General features: G+C 38.6%; 1 protein-coding gene and 1 long non-coding RNA gene across 2 annotated transcripts; one reads left to right on the top strand and one right to left on the bottom strand.

The window, feature by feature from the left end:
* The first annotated feature begins 661 nt into the window (after window positions 1–661).
* Window positions 662–20,885, top strand: LOC109074303 (tumor necrosis factor ligand superfamily member 10-like). The gene is made up of 5 exons (XM_042759773.1): window positions 662–1,028; window positions 6,588–6,737; window positions 14,774–14,810; window positions 15,028–15,129; window positions 17,463–20,885. Exons 1-5 carry the CDS (start codon window positions 831–833, stop codon window positions 17,915–17,917), a joined length of 942 nt encoding a protein of 313 aa, XP_042615707.1. The 5' UTR covers window positions 662–830; the 3' UTR covers window positions 17,918–20,885.
* LOC122145599 lies at window positions 4,170–6,590 on the bottom strand. Its single transcript, XR_006160424.1, has 4 exons — window positions 6,252–6,590; window positions 6,027–6,155; window positions 4,771–4,872; window positions 4,170–4,662 (listed from the first exon to the last, which is right to left on the bottom strand). It is a non-coding gene; the product is annotated as an uncharacterized LOC122145599 (long non-coding RNA).
* Window positions 20,886–21,285: the final 400 nt, after the last annotated feature.

The raw sequence follows: 21,285 nt of genomic DNA, 5'->3' as shown, positions 1-21,285 counted from the left end.
TACTCACCCTGCTTCACAATAACGTCTTAAACCATCAAGATGGTTTGTGGTTGTAGAGGGGTTTTGGACACTTCTCAGCTGGTCTGTCTAGACCATCTTAAACTTGAAGACCAGTAAACCAGTTTAGGCTTATTTAAGCCAATTGTTCTCTACTCCATGTGCATTTTTTTATAGTTACAAAGCATTTTTTAAAGCAAGAAATTGTAAATACATGTTTTATTTATTTATTTATTTATTTATTTATTTCAATCCTTATCCTTATTTCTCATCTAGTAAATCATAAACAACTGGGAAAACTCGTGGGGCCTTTGAATATTGTTATGGACAATTGGGGGCCTTGGAGTCAAAAAGGACAAGCTCAGTTTAATGGGTTTCAGCAGCATGGAAAGAGAGCATTCTGGGCTTTTCTGTAGGTTGGGATAATATGACCAATATTATTTAATATGTGACACAATAACAGTTTAAAAAATGATCAATATAAAATATAAATCTATTACTACATTAAAAATATATATATATAAAATATTTATTTATTCCTATTGCAGTTATTCTCAGTGGGTCATCTTGTATGAGGAAAAGGGTTAAGGAAGTCATGAGTTGTAAAGTGTAGCATACCTTGAGAAACTCTCAAGACTCAACCCACCACACACACACACACACACACACACACACACAAGCCTAGTCTACAGCATTAGTGAGTGCATGAGAGTGTGGGACAGACTCTACCCTCCCACGGCCGCTCTGCGCCAACAAGGAGTTTATTCAACGTTCCGTTACTGATTTCTATTTGTTTGTCACTAACCACGTATCTACTCAGTCTTAGGAATGCCATGGCTACTCAGAACAACCAGGATTACTTCAGGTCGGCCAGCAGCGAGTCCACCACATACATGATGGTTCCGGCGAACAGCCGTGGTCGAGACTCGCCGTCAAAGTTATGGATCGCGATGGTGGTGATCGTGGTGGTCGTGCTGCAGATCGCTTCGACCACCGGACTCTTTGTCTACTTAAACATGTCTTTATCGCAGGTAAGGCAAAGTTGTTTAAGTTGCACTGATTCTTTTCTTGTCGCACAGGCCGTGACTCTAGTGAGTTTCGTGCCACTATTTTTGGGTATCACAGGCGCGTTCGGGGCGACGGCGCGTTCAAAACACAGTGCACTGCATAGACAGCATGTTTACTCTTGTTTCCAGTGTCCATGATGCCGCAAAATGCTGTCAATGTAGGCAACGTACTAAGTTTTGAAACACGGTTTGCAGAAGAGGAGAACATAGCTACCAAGTTGCAGATCCAGCAGCAGTGATGCATAAGTTAATATTCCGATATACAGAGGGAATGCTATTAGTTTATTAGGCAAGCAACGCAGGGAGATTGGGATGGGAAAATGGTTTTGTTTCTTTTCATTTAATCTAACCATTTGTTGTTTAGTGAGGATTTACGCGTTAAAGGCTTTCACAAAATATCAACACAATGATTCCATCAAACTGTTAGAAGAATCAAATCACATTTAATGTGTGCTTGTGGGTAATCTTCTCAATAATAAAAAAATATATATATATATATATATATATATATATATATATATATTCTTAATATACTACAAATATTATTATTGCTATTATTATTATTAAAAGTACAATACAACAAATGTCTAAAATATTTCTAAAAAATACAGTGTGAATATGAGATTATTAACAGCATGAATTAATTTGGCAAAACGGCACACAAACAAAAAAACTAAAACACGATTACTCAATCAAAAGACTGAGACAAGGAAGTCATGTTGTTTTGCTGCATTTTCTTCAAAAGTTCATATGCATGCTTTACTGCCTTGTCTGGATTCAACACGATACATAGATAACAACAGGTGCTTGAAATACACACAACAGCATAGAATACAACATCCAGATTCTATAAATCAGAATCACAATGTTTGAAATACACAAAACAGCATAGAATACAACATCAGCATTCTATAAATCAGAATCACAATGTTGAGATTATTGGATAAGTGTCATTTTGAAAATGGGCAATATACTCAACATGTAGTGCATATCTATCATGCTTTGCCTTTTGTGATGAAATAATGTGTTTAATCATACTCTGAGCCATATTTTTGAAGGCTAACCAAATTGAAAAACCTAGGAGGGAAGGTTGAGGTATGGATTCTGTAAATTCAACTGAATATTAATAAACTCTGGACCCATATTTAAAACTATATATGAAGTTTCTAACAGGGCTGTAATACTCTCAATATAAAAGTGCTCTTTGAACAGTAAAGCCTGTAAAACGATACCACTTGGTGAGATAAGACTAATTGTGTAAAATAAATGCTCTACCTCTGAAAGGAAAAAGGAAGTGAGGTTAATTCATGGTCACACTGTGAGACTGTAAACACAACAGGGAGGATAATGGCAGAAGCTCCCACGCAAGTTGTCACCATCGGATTTAAACAGAGTGACATCTGACCTATTTATAAGTAACTACAATTGACAAAATCCATTTAGATTAGACTGAGCTGGAAGGTGGTGCTGGGTCTTGGTACTATATGGTGCCTGCTTTTGGGACAGCAGTTTGCAGTTTATCCCAGCCATAATCTCCTTTTCCCTCACACGTTGATACGTGTAGTTCTAGACAGCCCTTTCATCAGCAATAACAGAAATTCACTGTAAAGCAATACCCTGCAACGAAATGTGTCTCCTCTCGGGCTCCCCTTGGTAAACCTCCTGTGACATTTTCCATTGCCAAGATCCACAACGTCTCACTCTCTCACCCCCTTGTTTTCCCCTCTCCTTCTTGTTCTGTCTTTATTCTTATTCAATTTCCTTCTGTCTTTCCCTCTAGTTCTCATTTTAATATCAGGGTTTTTATGTAGAACATATAATTATAGCTAATTGTGGCTGCTTTTCTCTGATAATTCTTTGCGGATTCAAGTTACGTTATGTTTGCCAGGCCCAAAGAAGGCATGGATAGTTTCCAGTGTTACACGGACTGGTTCAACCTTAAATACAAAACTGACAAGAGGACAAAGCTCTGGATAAATTTCACAAATATAAAGTGACTTTGAGATATTTAAGACATTTTTATAATTTGTCATCCTGCAATTAAATTGATTAGGGAGCACAGAGTAGCTTTTTATTTTTGTAGTTCCTAAATAAATCAAACTAGGCCAAGCAATGATTCACTTCTCCAAATAAATCTTGTGTAACGCACAAGACGCTTACTTTTCTAATAAATCTGAGAAGGGTTTGAAATATCTCCTGGCCTATTTCACAGGCCCCGGTTATGATGAAGTTTCAGTCGTACATGAACAAAAAGCCTTAGGAAAATATTTTCAAGGATTAAACATCACCGTGGTGTTTGCTGAAGGATTAAAGATATTTTCTTTTTTTTTCCAAAGGGACAGTCATCAATTCAACACATTGACAAGCTTAAAAAGCAAGAAAAGAAGAAAAGAATTGTGAAATATTGAGTGAGAAATGCTGACAATAAAGACACATATGCACCGGCTTTCTTTTTCACACACACAGCTGTTGCCTAATGAGCATTCTTCAGCAGTAACATAAATATCCTGTGCTCACTGTTGGTGCACCGACCAGATGGGATGCTCACAGTGTTGTCCTAAAAGACATGTAAACACCTCCATTTTACCCCATTATCAGAGTCTGCGAGGACAAACAAATCCCTGGTTTACACCAACTAAACGATGCTACTCCTTCATTTAGCTCCATTAGCACAGTAATGAAAACTCTGCAGACTGAATGTTCCACTGACACATCGGGGCATTTTATCAGCCTTTATTTGACAATAATCAAATTTAACTTAAAAAGTACTTTTCTGAAGTAATTAGCCCCAAAAGGAGGCTAAAACTTGCTATTCAGTCAAGTAACTCGAGTTAAAATAAGTTCATAATCACTCCAATCTGTCCATGTCATGTTTAATTTCTGTATTAATTACGTGTGGAGAAAAAACAAAAACAAATCCTGCTTCTCAGAAGTATTTTGATATTCTAGTAGAGCGAGACGATTGTTGGGGCCCCATTTGGATGGGGAAAAGAAGCCGGGGTCCTCTGACAGGCACATAGTTAGTATTCTAGAAGTGTAACATTCAGTCAGACAGAGCAGAATGTGACGGCGATGGCCCGAGACTTCATAGAACACCCAGGGGGCTTTAAAAATGCATCACAATGGACTCTTAATAAGACCCGTCTTCATTGGCTATTTACCAGAGATTTATGAGCCAATGAGAGAAGCCAAGACAAAGGTGATTATAAGAAAAAAAGGATCGTTACCCTTGGCAACCGGGGCTTTTGCCACACACAATGGCACAGGTTATTGTAAAGTCGAATGCTTGTATGTACAGGTGCATACTAGAGGGCCAATGGCATGCTGACTATGCACTGTATCAGTAACTTTAACTCATTGTTTGTCAACACGCCTATATCAAAGTTCACTTGTAGTCATGTGCTAATTTTAGAGAAACTCGTCATTGTGAGGAAAGCACCTACTGAACTTGTTTGCATACTCTTCATTGTCTGAGTCTAAATAAAAACCAAACTTTGCTCAGAAAGGAGGTTTCCTTCTTAACGTGACATGATTTATTGCTTTAAGAGACTAGTCGACTCAAGGCCAGAGAGAGAGGTTTTGACTTCAGTGTGGTCTTCTGGAGAAGGAAAAACAAAGAGAATAATCTCCTCAGAGTTGGTTCTTTGCCAAATGCACAAATTGAATATTTGGCTGGAATTTTCTTTGAAGACCTGCTTAGACAAACCTGTAGCCCTCTGGGAACTCATCCGAAGATGCAGGGCTTCAGTCATTTAGATCACGACCAACTTTCAGGCTGCTTTCCTTTCTTTGAGACCGCAGGGGGGAACTAGAAAAAACATACACATGGATCAGGAAAAACCATAAAAAGAGAGGAGTGAGAGGAAGGGTGAGACGTTATGGTGAGATGCAGAGACAGAGAGCCCCTGGCATGGATTTAAGTTACACGCCTGGTTTCTCTTATTTAATCCTTTCCCAAAAAAGCAATAGATGTGGAGTGAAGCAGAAAGTTCAGTGGTGGCTTCTTTTCCCCAGCTACAGAAATGTGGGCTAACACTGAAGCATTGTTCCCCACTTCCTGCTGCCCTCTCTGAGATCAGAACCACTAGTCTCACTACCAGTGACTCAATACCACCATCTATGTTGATTTGACTTAATTTAGCGCGTTTTGAGCTACATGATTTTTAGAGTCGGCCCATCTGTGAACGATTACGTATAGCAATACTGTCGGAGTTTACATGTATTAGGGTGTAACTAGCATTGACCCAGAGTTGTTGAATTTATTTGGTGTAACTCATGATGACAAATGATCAATTTCTGGCTCACACTTCTCCACACCCTGGACAGTACTTTAGATTCCATCCAGGGCACGTGTGACTGACCCATTTTTAAAAGAGAAATACGAGGAAGTAGGCACTTACATGACAAGTAGTTGTTTACAGTTAAGAAGGTTTTGAACATGTACATGCAAGCACAAAATATGATGCATCAAGTAAACTGGGTTTTCGTGATCAATCCATGTCAGAGGGCGTTTCTATTTTCCAGGTGAAAAAAAAAGATGATCAGATATAGCTCAGGTGGTACCCTATATGAAGTGAAGTGACATGTGGAAAAAGTATGGTGTTCCTTTCTTGGAATTTGTGCTCTGCATTTAACCCATCCAAGTGCACACACACAGCAGTGAACACACACACACACAGTGAACACACACCTGGAGCAGTGGGCAGCCCAAGCTTACCCATGAGACAAAACCGCAAACGGGTTGTCGATCAACACAAATGAAGGAGCCTAGCCCCAATACTGTAAGTCCTTCCAGGATTAGGACCAGCCTTGTTTGTGTGGTCACACAAGAAATTGCAAAACTGGTTTCAGATCAGTCTCGAGCTGTTCCTGTGAGCGCAGCCCTGCTCAACATGCAGGACCCTCATTACCTGCCTGACTCGCTGTGATAACCATAACGTGGTGAGAGTTAACGAAACATACCTTCTGCTGCCACACTCCATCGGCAACTGAAGAGTCATTAAGAGATTTGGCGGACCGTGACTCAAGGCTTCAAAATTGCACACAGAGATCCTTAACTGGCGACATATTTCTAGGAGAGACTCCGGGTTTCTGAACAGAGACAGAAAGAGAGAGAACGGCACAGAAAATAAGAGCAAGGGTTTCAGAGCAAGGTCATTTGAAAGTACCTCATTATGTAGGACATACCTCTCCAGCTGGCTCAAGGTCTTGAGCTGAACTTGTACCCCATTGGCTTTCCATAGAAAGCCCCTTTGCAGATGTTCTCATCTACTTTCCTGGAAAGGGTCAAGAGGGATACATGCCCTCATTTTGATCTTCAGCCTACGCTCCGGCCTTGAGCAGATTGTTTCCTCATTGAGCATGCCATCAGCTCCCTGTTGATTGCTTCCCAATTTGCTTCATAAACCAAAGTGCCGTTTTCATTGTTCCTTGGGTTGACATTGCATTCAAACCTCATTTTAATGTACTGATTCCAGTTGCATCTGAATTGGGCTTGTTTTAAAACTTTTACCCTATTGGCAGGTTAAAAATCAGGGGGTTACAGAAGAGCTGCGGTGCTTGGGATTGCTCAACGCCCTGGATAAAGACCGGGACATTCCCGAAGACCTGGCCCAATTGTTTGGAGAACCTTGCATCAAGCTAGCCGAGGGTATCAAAGCCTATATTTCCAAGGTGAGTTCACATCTCGGTTTGATTGTACTTGTTGCACAACATTCTGCCTTCATTTGTTGGGATATCTGTTGAGGCAAGCCATTTCTTAATAACAGCTATTAAAAACATCATCTGCCTTTTCAATGCATGAGCACAATTGTAGACAACAGTATTAAATGAAGCTCCTCACAGCATGAAGCAACGTGCTATTACCATAAATGTGTCCTGGCAAGTGATTACAATCTCCTTAGGGAAGAAAAGTGGATGGTTGAGTCATGGGAGAGTTTTTCAGGCATTTATACTTGTGCAGCATTGTAGAGGGTGAGTCACCCCCTTGTCCCGATCATGAACCAGTCTTGTAGTCAGAGCTCAGATTTGAAGGAAATGGCTTGGTTTTCCCCTGGCGTGGCTGGTTATACCTTCAGCATTCAGCTTTTTCCCCTCACAGCCTTCCAGTGGTGGTTTACATTAATAAAACTGACATGTTTGAAAGCCTAGGGCTTGGTTTTGAGCAAGTCTTGTTCTAAAGGTGTGATTAGACTTGCAGAGCATCAAGTAGTAAAGTCAAACACTTATTTACATTAAACACGGTACAATTGAAAAGTTTGAGATCGGTACCATTTTATTATGTTTTTGATAGAGCTCTTATGCTCTATGCTGAATTGTTGCTCAGGAAACATTCATTATTAGTATCATTAAAATTGAAAACAGTTTTTGCTACTTAATATTTTTGTGGAAACTGATTTTTTTTTTCAGGGATCTTTGATGAATAGAAAACATCAGCTTTAATTAAAAAAATATAAACTGTATCCATGTAAAAGTATTTAATGTCACTCTTTCACTATGCATCCTTGCTAAATAAAGATATGAATTTCTTCATAAAAACAGTCCTCAAATGTTTGAACGCTAGTATTATACGTTAAGGCATATATAAAAATTTCTATTTTGTCTAAATAAATTAATATAAAACATGAACAATTATATATCCATTATTCACAAATTTTAAAGGATACAATATTGTTTTGGGAGTCTCCTATAATAGGTTTACATGGATGCAAGGTCAAAATGCGCTTTCGTTTTCTAAAAAAAAATATGCATTTAATATCATCTAATTTTCCAACGATTCTCAAACGATTCTTTGGAAGCAGTTCTAAGATTCCGTCTCTTTAAACCCCTCCTTTCTGTGAGCCTACTCTGCTCGGATTGGTCAGATGGCTCAGTCTGTTGTGATTGGTCTACCACGTACTGCGCGTGTCGGAAATGATACACCCATTGCCATAGTTCTGTATTTTGAGCACTTGATAGAAAATACAAACATCTATTATTTATCATACTTAAAGTTGTGATTCAGTGGAGCCAGCTGGTCCAAATAAACTGGATACTGAGACATCTTTCAAGAGCAAGCGTTTGGGAATCCCATGTTGAACTACCCCAAAATTAGAGAAGCAGTCATCAGTAAAATAACAAAATGACAGTAAAACACACACACAAAAAAGATTGTACTGCTGTGAATTTTAACCACTGATTCTTTGCAGACTCATCTTTCAGAAGTGAAAATAAAACAAATTTACTTTAACAGCATAGGATACAGTGTCTTCTTGACATGATGTTAACCACACAAACAAGCTACAGTGTTTGAGGGTGAGTCAAGTTATTCGCAGCCGGCCAACTTAGAACATAGGCATTATGCAAATGTGGTTCCCTGTGATGTGTAGCTGTCACGGAAGTGGAATTCGAATACTGACGACTTTTTTAGGCTGTTCAGAGTTGATTTTTTTCTTTTGGGAGACAATGACTTTATTAATTGTACACTTTCAGCTTTACAACCTTGCAAATCTTTTACATTCACATACCGCTACATTACACACTGCATGAAAGGCAATATTCAAAACTGCATAAAAGGGGCACTTTAACATCAGAAGATTACTGTTATGGTACCACTATATTGTGCGTCCCTATTTGATTTTATCATTCAGCGTCAGACTTAATAAATAGCTATTTGGCTATTGGTTTACATTATCCAATAGCCTAGATGGCCTAAGTGACGTCAGCAGAAAAGAAAAGGTTGTTTCAGAGGAGAAAGAAATTCTTTGTTTGGAACAACCTGCACCAATGAATCATTTACAATAAAACCAGGAAACATTTATTAGAAAGTTAATATTGTTCATTTTGACTTTAGGCTTTTCATTATGGTGGAAGTGTCGCAACTTCTGCCTTTTTTCTTTAGTAATTTTCCATGCCACCTCTTTGTTTACCCAAGTTCCTCAGCTCTGGGAATATATGTTATCAGATTAACGGAGCATGTCTACCCCGTCCTCCCTCCTGCCGCTATGTGCAACAGCCCGTGCGTACCGTCAAATCTTTCACTACTAAATGAGTGAGGCTGCAAACAATTTATTGGCACTCAGAGACAGAGGCATTTGCCTCATAATTAAAAACACATGCGCCACTTCTGAGAGATGCAATTATGGTGCGTTAAAGAATTCCCTGATCATGCTAGGGGATCGGTCAGTGGAAAAAGTAAACAAATAATGGAGTTTTGCCAAATAAAAAAAGAACGTAAGGGTTAGATGAGTACACAAGTCTCAACATACATATATAGAGAAAACATAACGTATACGTGCATGTATTTGCTTGCATGTTCACGCGTCAAAACGAATAAGAGGGTGAGATTCAGATTTAGATAAAGAAGTAAGATATTTTCACGCAGAGAAAGAAACAGGCCGAACAAGCACACGCCGAGGCTTCGGGCTCTTTTCCAGCTTCATGTCAGCACAGAGGTAAAGCACACAGAAAAAGAACGAGAGGACAAGGAGGATCTTGAGAGTGTTCGCTGCGAAGGCAGCGAATGAGTGAGTGAGGAGAGATGAAGGAAATGCAAGTTTCTGAAGTGAAGGCCTTCAGAATAAAGAGAATGCAAGAACACCTGGTAGTTATTATGGAGGGCTCAAAAAAAAAGCAAAAAGTAAAGTCAGATGTCCTCCAGATTCTTGACTTTAGCCGGACTCAGCACACAAACAGCGTACAGAATTGCAGTATATGCAAACCGCTGACCATTGTTGCTCCCTGACTTTCCGTGGCCCTTGTCCGGCTTTGGTGTAACACGTAATGCGGAATGACTGCACAGCTAACAAGAGCCGAACCCTGCAAGAGTTCAGTTAATTCTCTAAACAGATGGCCACGTCCGCAGAGAATCCCATGCAGAACACAAGTCTTTGACACTTTAACACTTAAACACAAGTCAAAAAATCAAAAGACGCTACAACATCTCGGCCAGAATGGATACGATCCAGTCTAGAAATAATATCAGCATTCCAAGGAATATTATATGCTTAACCTACACTCCGCAGCAGCCACTTGAGTCCTCTCAATATCCCTAAATCCCTCCTCAGTTTCCTGCAAAGCTAAATGGGACATTTTGTCCCCATTCTCCGCTTGTCTCGGATTCTCCTAATGACTCATTAGATGAGGAAGCATCTCGTCTTCGCAGCGCTGCATCACCGCCGGCGTCTGAAACAGATTTATGATGAAAGCAGTGATCATACTCGGGGCATCCCGCCAGCCGCAAGATTTTCCGCCAACCTTAGAACAAACACAAAGGCCATCTCTGTCTGCCCTCTAACCTTTATCTTCTGCATGATCATTGCTCAAGGACTGTGTTTTCGATGGTGTGGTTGGTTTTACAACATGCGGTTTCTCTGGATGAATGTATTGTTTGTTACAGAAATCTATGGGAAACTACTAGCTTGTGGATGTGGATTGGGTTTGATAACAAGCAAACATGAGATTTGCTAGGGTGAAAAAGGGTGAAAAGAAAGAAAAAGAGAAAAACATTAATAAAGTAATAAAAGGGCGGTCCAGTTGGTGTTCTCATGTTGCGCTGCATGGAGTTACACGATGGCTCGCCTCCTGCCAAAAATGTGCTGAGCTCTCAAAGCTGGTATTACTTAAGAGTCGAATTTCAGCGAGTGCTCCGCAGTGACCTTCCGTCTAAAAAAAAGAAAGGAGAGAGGGAAAAGAAAGAGAGATTAAGTTGGGTTTAAAGCCTCGGAAGTCTTCAAGTCCATTCTCCACACCAAAAGAGACTGAAGACAACCTGTCACATCTTTAACACCCCATTAAGTGTCACTGTGGCAGAGAGCCCTGATGAGAGAGAGAGAGAGAGGAGGAAGACACAGGCACAAACATAACTAATCATGTCTGCTGTTTTTAAAGTGCAGGGTAGGGTTGCACCAGCGCTTGTAAGTCCTAAATTCAATTCAGTTCATGTTTATTTGTATAGCGCTTTCCACAATAAAAATTGTTGCAAAACAACTTTCTCAGAAAATTAATCCATACTAATATATGAAAAAAATTATTATATACCTATATATTTATTTATTTGGGAACGGTATACCAAGATAAATTTCTTACTTGTCTATAGTAGTCAGTAATATATATATTTTTTTAATTTTATAATTTCATTCAGCAAGGGTGTATTAAATTAAATTAAAAGTGTCAGCAGAAACAGTGTTTAAAAATTTCACATTTAAATAATTTTTATTCTTTTGAATGTTCTATTTATTCAAGAATTCTGAAAAAAAAAATTGTATCACCGTTTCCACAAAGATATTAAGCATGCACAACTGTTTTCAACATTGATAATAATGAGAAATGTTTTATTTTGGTATGCCAAATCAGCATATTAGAATGATTTATGAAGTATTGTGTGACAAGTAATGGCTGCTGAAAATTCAGCTTTGCATCACTGGAATAAATTACTTTTTAAAATATATTAAAACAATTTACTTATTCTATATTGTAATAATATTTCACAATATTTCAGTTTTTTACTGCATTTTTCATCAAATAAATGCAGCCTTGGTAAGCATATGAGATGTCTTCTTTCAAAGAACATTTTTAAAAAATTCGTACTGACCCCAAACTATATGTCAAAAAAGTATGCTCTCAATGATGTAATCCAATCAGTCTGTCATATTACTGGCAGACCAACTGAATTACATACTCCTGGTCAGAAGGTTTCATAAATATTTAGTTCATACAAAGGCTAACTTTTGATTTAAGTGTAAGTAATGATCACATTTTTAGTGGTTGTAATGTAGTTTTCATTTACGCTACAGTTGTAACTTACGCACAGCTGAAGCAGCCATCCCAGGTGAATAGATGCAGACTTTTACAGAAGGGGAGGAAAGAGAAAAAAAGAGAGATGAATTCTCATAGTGCTTAAGGTCAGACTGTTTTGCTCTGTAGTGAAACATCGAGGGCTCTGGTGAAGGGGGCCAGGGTTTAGAGGAATGGGGCCGACCTCAGACAGCAGCCAAGAATGGCAGGAAACAACTTGTAAGCATACACACATACCCCATTCATTCAAAGGCCCATAACAGGCGTGCACTGATTTTATCCAGAGGAGCGTGTGTGTACAATAAAATATAGTGTGTGTGTGTGTGTTTGTGTCTATCAGTGCTGTGGGTTATTAGCCATTTACCTGAGTCACACTGAGCAAAGTCTAGCGCTATGAGATTTATTGTTTGCTTTGTTTTTATGCCCCAAGGAAAGCAACAGTTATTTATTAATAATTCTCCTGGAGGAAGGGAACACGCTGTGCTTCAGAATCTCAACGACAGAGCAAACTCTGGCACTTACAGCTGTTTTAAAGAATTGGATTGCTGTCTCGACTAAGCTTAGCTTGAGAGGACGCTAATGGATTTCTTCGCACGCTGTGTGCATGCACTCGCCCGCTTCCTGCTCCTTGAATGAAGGAAAAATCATCTTCGGTCGTTTGTCTTTTCCGGCGCACGAGTGCAAGGGGCCAAAGGTTTAATGTCGGGTGTGTTTATTGTTATTGTTGAGGCCTTTGTATGGGTCTGTTCTCTGGCCTCCACCTTCTAAACTGTTGTGTTTTCCAGAAAACAGATTGTGCACTCACTTTAACTAGACCTCACAGACTCCTGTGTGATGGATTCTTCACTCTTAAAATTAAAGGTGTTTAACGATGCCATAGAAGAACCTTTTTGTCTAAATGGTTCCATAAAGAACATTTAACATCTGAAGAATCTTTGTGTTCACAAAAGGTTCTTTGTGGTGAAAGAAGGTTCCCTACAAAAACACAAGAAAGAGATGGTTCTTTAAAGAACCTTGGACTGAATGGTTCTTTTTGGAACCAAAAATGGTTCTTCTATGGCATCGCTTAAAGAACCTTTTGAAGCACCTTTTTTTAAGAGTGTTATTGTAATTTCTGTCATAAATGGGAACCAATCCAAAAGGATCCTATTGGGATCAACTAAGAATCCCATAAGATCTTACTGGATAAACCAAGATTCCTACAGGAGTTTTGGATTCTTAATTGGTGCTTACAGTCCTATAGGATGTTGTGTAGAACAGTTGTGTTGTCCAGAAAGGAGTTTTAACATTTTTGTGTTTCCTACAAGAAAGTTAGGATCCTTTTTGATCAGTTATAACAGAAAGTCCAACGGGATTCCATCAGGAGCTATCAGTCTTTCTTTTGGTCCTAGCAACCACCCCAAACACCCTAGTAACCATCTTACAGCATCATAGCAACATCCTAACAATCTATCTATCTGTCCATCCATCCATCCAGAAAAGTAGAATTTTACAAAGATGAGTAAATAAAATAAAACAGCATAGCAGGAAAGATGAAAATAATTATAAAGACAATTGAAATAATTTCTTTCTATCCATCTTGTTCTCTTTTTCCTTCTGTCTTTCTTGTATGACATGCTGCATGTACAAGAAGATGCTTGTAAAATAGCCCTTTATCAGCTCCATATGTGAGATGTGGAATTGATTTCAGGATCATTTACCAGGAATTATGGTGAAAAAGTCAAATCCATCTCTGCTGTGGCCTGGGTGAGATTATGTCACGATATAAAGGCTGCAGGCGCTCTGCTGTCTGATGAATGGAGAGGAGAGAAAGAGCGCCAAGAACAACAGAGACTCCATCACACACTCACTCTTGGATGATGCCAGACAGAGAGGGACTGGGGAGGTGGGGACAGACAGAGAGAGAAGGGAATAAACTATTATTCCTTAAGAAGAAGAAAAAAAACACATTCATTTGTTGATTTATCAAACACGGTCATGCCAGAAAGCTAAAATTAAAGTGTTTGCTTTAAAAAGCTGTTCATATTTTAACACAGACAGTAATACACAACATAATTTACTGCGAAACACTGAAAGGCAAAACATCATAAATTTTATAGACTAAAATATATTGTAAAATGCACATGCCAAATTTTATATTTCTTGTAACTATGGTGTTTAAGTGGCATTTAACCTTTATCCAATGAGTATTCAAGAGAGTGGAAGGAAAATGTGAGGAGAGGTCAAAACCAGCCTGAGGGAGTTGGGTTAAACTTTGGCTTGTAACGGAGTAGTTTTTATGAAATCTGAACAACTTTATGGATTATATGAAATATATATTTTTCCACTGCTTTCCTGATGAAATTCTGTGTTAACATGGTATTTTTTGCTAAATAGTGTTAATGCAGTGATCCAGTGAGTTTTCGATTAGTTTAATTTAGGTAAATCAGATGGTGTTTGGAACACACTTAATCCCAGAGCAATGCTGCTGACCTGAGGCGATGGAAATGAGCCAGTAATCAGAGTGTTTTTAGTTCAAGACCCAGCCGGTGGGACTAATGATCTGGATACTGGGGTTTGACTGGTTGAAATACGGCCGTCACAGACTTCTGAAAAACTGCCCTTGAGAAAGGTCACCTTAAAAACGATTCTTAGCTGTTCCAGCTCAACACAAAGAGATCATTTCTGTCCTTAGAAACCGCCGTCTTCAAGGCAGAAAAAAATAGAAGTGTTTCTGTAATAAAATGGAGAATTAACTTATGTTGCTGTTTTGTAACATGAGGTAAACTTTAACTTTAGTCGTCTGCCTGCGAGACAAGAAACAAAAACCAAAAAGGAAGAAAGACATGCTCATAAAACTGAATCATCCAGTTTCACATTCCTGTTAACAATCTAGAATTTGAAGAATCATCATATGTCACTGTACTAATGGGAACTTTTTCTTGTTTTTGCCACAGGTTACAGACAGTATCATCTCCAAACAGGCTTTCCATGGTGAGTATGTGATCAGTCATTTCTCCGTAATCAGCATAATCACAATGACAGCATACAGCACAGTGCTAGAGACACCAGGAACAATGATAAAAATAGACTGACTGTACCAAAACACAGTGTGGTTTAAATAACAGGTTAAAATGTCTTGCGCAACACCAGTTAATATTTTATGATCAGTCTGAATGTGCTGACTGTCTACTGTCTGTCCCTTCCTCAGAAGCAAGAGCCATACCTCATTCATATAATACATCAGGGTCGAAGTTCATGACCACAGTGACACAGCGACCGTCAGCCCACCTGACTCTTAGCAGTCTACCAGGTGAGCTTCTGTGTGTGTGTGTGTGTGTGTGTGTGTGTGTGTGTGTGTGTGTGTGTGTGTGTGTGTGTATACAGTACAAGCCGAAACTTTGGACATACCCATCTATTCTTTATTTTTACGGTTTTCCACATTTTAGATTCAACAACACTGATAAGTTTAGCAAAAAAATAGATTAAAAAAGTATAATAATAATAAATAAATATTCTTCTAAAAATTAAATAAGTAAAATGAAAAACTGTATTATTAATAAAATAAACAATATAAAAATTACATAATAAATAAAAATAAAAATTAGTCTATAAAAATAATTTAATTTAACTTGAGCATATAACTGTAAAGCTTATTTTTAATCATTAAGATCAGTCTTAAGCTCTTTTAAAAAAAAGAATAATCATTTTGTTTAATGCTCAATTTTTCCCCTGATTTGCAGTCTAGACGAGTCGATAGTGAAATTCAGAGCCAGTCTGCAGATTTCTGTCACTTAGCATACAATGCTCAGTTTTTTCTGTGTAACCATTTATGAAGTGGCAAGTGTATGATGCCTTGTGTTTTAAAATCTGCTCAGATTTTAAAAGTCATGTAGTGTATTCCAGCCAGCACTGTAACTAGTACTGTACATGCACATGCTTTTTGTGCCCTCCATGTACTGTACATGACACACCCATCCATCCTGCCAGGCACAAGCAGAGCTTCCCGATGTCAAAAAATGCCTGGCAGACAGATGCAAAGAAAAAATTAATTATATAACAGCCTGAAATTGTTTGGTTATTTAGCAACTGTAAAGTAATATCGCAAATATCCCAAAATCTTGTCCGCTCCTTTGAAGTTCGTCTATAGCTTCTCGGATCAAAGTCTTGTTTACTGCGTGCGTGCCAAAAAAAAAAAAGAGATTTATTCAGTCACGCATCCCAGAAGGAAATGAAACCAAGTCAAACCAGCTTTGTTTCTGGAGCACAAGTCACAAGTCTGACTGCTAAACTGCAAGGGAGTGTTTTTATTTTTTACACTTGCATGCATTATTCACAAACCTGTCTGCACAGTGCTTGATGATGGATCACATACACACACTCTGAAAACTGCAAATGCTGTTAACTTCAAAAAGCCGAACCTGTTTAATCCATGAGAACATCTATATTAACTTGGGCTTTCCTACACATCTGTACTTCATATGTGTATCTCTTTATTAACTTTTGTCAGAAGAACGGCCCTTTTAAAACTTTTTGAAGCAGTAAATCTAAGAGCAGGTCTAGTGTGTTATTGATCTTCTTTGAGGAATGTGGCTCACTGTGTGTGCCGCTACACCTCCCTTCCTCCCCAGTCTTTCTCTCTCTGTTCTTCGATTTTTCACTCTATCTGTGACTTCCTCTCCTGTGCAGCCATACCTTCCTGTTCTGATATCTCCTGTACTCTTAAGACAATCCACCAATCTTTCATTCCTACCTTTTAGCTCGTGAAGTATGTGCCTTGCCTTAATTGGCACCTGCTCCTTGTGTTGGAACATTTCTTCTTTTTTACTACTGTTTTCTTTTTCTTTTTTTGGTCATGAATTATTTGCCTTTCCACATTCAGATTACCTTTGGCATTACTTAATGCTCACTTAAAGGTAATCTTTTAAACACTAATAATTTTATAACACTGTTAAATGTAATCTTTAGCAGATCTCTAAATTAATATAAATTATACTGTATGTTTATAATGTTGTGATGCCTAAACTCACCTGTACCATTTAAAATGATTTATGTTAGATTTTATTGCTTCTTTTTATTCACTGGGACAAAATATTATTGCATTTTAATATCAGTAATTTATTGGTTATCAGCCATAACATGAAAAATTATCAGCTTATCGTTACCGGCCATAATTAACATTTGCAATTCATCAATTAACAATCCAATCACTTGCCGATGAATGAAAGTCCTGTTATACATTTTTCTTTTAGCATCTACATATTATTATTCATTCATATTTTGAATTGGCTTTTATTTTTATATTTTCAGCTTTATAAGATTTTAATTTTTGCCTCATTTTTAGTAATTTTGTTATGTGCTTTTGTCATTTTATTAGTTTTTTATTTCTGTATTTTATTTCAGCTTAACTTTGTCATTTCAGTTAGTTGCCAAGGCAACATTTCTAATTTTCATCCAATTTTTATTTCAGCTTTATTTCAATTAATGACAATGGTTTATAATATTTTTTGATTTAGTTTTGGTTAAAAATAACAACACTGGTCGCATCGAATGTCAAAATGTTTAACTCAAAAATACATACTTTACAGAAGGGTTGTGAATGGCATTTCATGCTAACATTAAGTCCGTCTTCTCCCTTTTTTGCAGTGGGTGCTCAATACTTCACCCCTCAACCAGACCTGCACCAGTCCTGCCGCCACCCTGTACGTTCCTGGGCCAACCAGAGCTTCGGCGCCCATCTGCACAACATGACACTGGCTAATGGACGCCTTCGCGTACCCCAGGGCGGTCGCTACTACCTGTACTCCCAGGTGTACTTCCGCTACCCCTCTCCTAGCGAGGGCGATCAAAACAGCGTGAGCCACCAGCTGGTTCAGTGCATCTATAAGAAAACCTCCTACTTGAGACCGATTCAGCTGCTGAAGGGAGTGGGGACCAAATGTTGGGCTCCGGACGCAGAATACGCCCTTCACTCAGTGTACCAAGGCGGGCTGTTTGAGCTGCAAGCAGGTGACGAGGTCTTTGTGTCCGTCTCATCTCCCACAATGGTGTACGGTGAGGACTCTTCTAGCTACTTTGGAGCTTTCCGTCTGGACCTGTAAGAACATATCAGAGGAGCTAAACCGGGACTTATCCCATTGGGAAAAGACTTCATCGTTCAACTTCCCTTTCCTTAAGACTTTAAATATGTGAAGGATGTGTGAATGAGAGACATTTCAGACAAGGTTATTTCTTTTAAAGACAGAGGAATGTATGTATATTTCTACAGATCACATCAAAGATGTGAAACTTTGAAACAGTAGCAAAAAACGAAGAGGAGAGACAAAAACTCACAAAGTGAATCAGTGCCAATGAACTCGCTCTTGTCCGCTGGAGGGGAATATTTTGTGAACAGCGGATCTAAAACAGTTTTAAAAACAGAGAAATGAGAAGAGAATGATGACAGCGGGAATGTGGAGGAAAGAAAGATGAGAGGGGAAGTATGCAGCTCTGCCAGCCTCAAAGCAGCATCCTGGCAGTTTGCAAGACTGTGGAATTCTCCCCGTCCTGTCGGACCAGCGGAGCAACATGCCCGGACAAGAAAAGGACCTAAAAAAGTTCACATGCACACATAAACACAGAGGAATTCAGCTTGTTGCTGAAGAGCACTCATTTTGTCATTTAAGAGCACTCCTTTTCTTGAGTATTTATGGCTTCCATGCATACAAAACACAGCGATAAGATACAACACACATATACGTTTAGTCTCAGATACAAATCATTTTTACAAGTCTCCCTCTGCTGTCTGGTCCAGGGTGCAGGAGGAAGTACTGTCAGGGAGGGACGCACAGAGACACGTGCTTCCCAGCTCACATGGTGCCAGCCATATGAAAAGTTAAATAAACACTACGCTACATGGTTTGTTGAAATGTCGCAGCCATATAATGCTTCGTTTTTGCTAGTGTGCTGACAAGTGTCTCTTCTTAGTTGTACATCCTTCTCTTTCTCTATGTGGTTGGTTCAACCTGTGTATATAAAATTGTATTTAATTCAGAATCATGAGGTTTGGAAATGAATGTACAAGCGTTGTAATGTTCTCCCATCAAAATGAGCCTCACGCTGTAAACGTAAACGCTGTGGCGTTCTCCAAATGAAACGGCGTTGTGAATCTCAAGCCTGTTTTTTCTGAAGAAAAAGTTTTTGAAAGAGGAGAGGGTGGGGGTGATTACTTTTTCACCATAAATGATGGAGTGCTATCACAATGGTGTTTCTGAGAGTGAGAGCAAACACTCGCTTGGGTTTCATTGTAAACCCTGAGCATGTTTTCTTCTCTCTGGACTCTGCCCCAGTTTTTACTGAGAAAGTCAGTGAGCTAAAGGGCCCCTGCCAAGACAGTGCCTTAAATCACATTATACAGCAAAAGTGAATGAGCCAAGACTCTTAACTACGGTCATAATATTAGTTATACCACACATTACAAAACTTCATTCTGTCTGACTCTTATCTGCAGTTAGTCTGGATTAAGAAACTTGGATGCTGAATTAATCCAAAGGGGGAGAACAAATTATTCTTCAGCAGGTTAATGCTTTTGGTGCAAGTGCACTTCTGTCGACTGGTATAATGTGCCACAATGCCAAAATCTCTCTATACAGGGTGCTTTTTTATGTCTTAAGGGAATGTGATGTCAGATATCACTAGACTTTATCTTCCATTTTCACAGACAAGGCTTAAACCTAGTCCAGGACTAAAATGCATGTCTGGGCTGTTTTAACTGAAAGAAACTTGCACTGACTGATCTTAAAATATGTCAGATTCATTGTTTTGTCTCAAGATGCACACCAGTAATGTTTTTTATTTAAGGCATATTTCTAAAAACTACTTAAATGTCCCAATTGAACTATAGCCTAATCCTGGCTTAACCTAAGCCCTGTCTGTGAAACTGGGCCTGTATGTGTAAGTGCCTTTGGGTTGTCGTTATGCACTGATCTGAGACCACGCTCAATCTAAATACTAAGTTTTATCATGTTAAGGGAGGTTCAAAGTATGTTTTAGATCAGTGTTGAAGTCATATGTGACCTCATCAGTGCTTATTACCCATCATTTCGCAGCCCAGTGAGACTTCGTCTGCTTAGCGAAAACATGAACATTTTGTCATGTCGTTCCAAACCTGTATGACTTTTTTTCTGTGGAACACAAAATAACTATTTTGAAAAATTGTTGTGTTTTTGTCCATACAATGAAATTCGATGGGGTCCATTGAATTTCATTGTATGGACAGTGCAAAAGAAAAGAAAGTAAGTCTTACAGGTTTGAAATGAAGGTGAGAAAATGATAAAATTTTCATTTTTGGGTGAACTTTCCCTAAAGGAGTCTGGATAATCCTACCAATTCACACTGACCGAGCTCATTATCCCAGTCAATCTGCTCCAGCCCGCCCAGGGTCTTATGTGAGTGTGCACATGTGTATACAAGTTGAAATATGTACCTATCTGTTCAACACAGGGGTCGTAGTGGGGTGAGGGGTGGCCAGGAAAGAGAAATATGGCTGAATTCCATCAGCTCTAGAGGAATTACAGCAGGACTTGCCCTCTGAACCACAAAGAACCACAGTGTGAACACAGAAGACAAATGTTTTTTAGGTGTGTACATAAATGAGTGTGTGTTTTTTAATTAAATGCTTGACTGGTTTCTAAAACATGGACGTGATGGTTTGCATACTTTAAATCTCACCGAGCTTTGCGGAGACTTTACAGGACTGCTGTGAAAAACTTGAGCGGGGCAGAACACAGTGAAATCCAATGAGCAACATGAACTGTCAGTTGATACAAAAGGACTATTGTATTTCCTTTTCCACTGAGGGTTTGTTATTTTCTTTGTGATTGTTAAATTCTCTGACCACCAATCTTTGGGACTGTTTTCCATTTAAAAAAAGATGCTATGCACTGTTTACCAATGTTGCGTCTCCATCTTGGTAAGAATGTATTGATATCTCTCGCGCTCTCCCTTTATTGTATAATTTTACAGTGTCCTTAAAACATAAGTTCGAGGTGTCATTTTTCAACAATTAAAGTGCCTTTTTTTGAATCTTGACTCATAGTGTGATCATTCATTTGCTTACTTGTGCATTTGTGCCCATGCCAATAACTTCCACCATGAATTATACACCATTTGTTTTCCCTTTCTTTTGCCAAACTTGCACACACACGCTAATACCACAGCTAACCCACCCACATGGACACACATGGTGCTCTTACACAAAAGATGTTTTCACAGACAAAAAATGTTTGTTTCTCTATCATGGTGGGGACTTCCCATTGACTCCTATTGTCTTACACTCTTTTAAGTGGTCTTTTTCTATTGTTTTATATTCTTTGTACAGTTTTTAAATAAAATCTTAAAAAAACATGAATACACACGTTTCAAATTTGATTTAAAGAAATATTTTATTATATATTATATATATATATATATATATAAATTGCTTATGAAC

Source organism: Cyprinus carpio, chromosome A7 (genome assembly GCF_018340385.1).
Source record: "Cyprinus carpio isolate SPL01 chromosome A7, ASM1834038v1, whole genome shotgun sequence".
NCBI lineage: Eukaryota > Metazoa > Chordata > Actinopteri > Cypriniformes > Cyprinidae > Cyprinus > Cyprinus carpio.
This window is presented reverse-complemented; position numbering and strand designations above follow the sequence as displayed.

Excerpts from the sequence above, each read along its gene's own strand:
- LOC109074303 (XM_042759773.1), top strand. The coding sequence starts at position 831 with ATGGCTACTCAGAACAACCAGGATTACTTCAGGTCGGCCAGCAGCGAG. Across the intron at positions 6,738-14,773 it reads TCAAAGCCTATATTTCCAAG|GTTACAGACAGTATCATCTC; the intron begins GTGAGTTCACAT and ends TTTTTGCCACAG. Across the intron at positions 15,130-17,462 it reads GACTCTTAGCAGTCTACCAG|TGGGTGCTCAATACTTCACC; the intron begins GTGAGCTTCTGT and ends CCTTTTTTGCAG.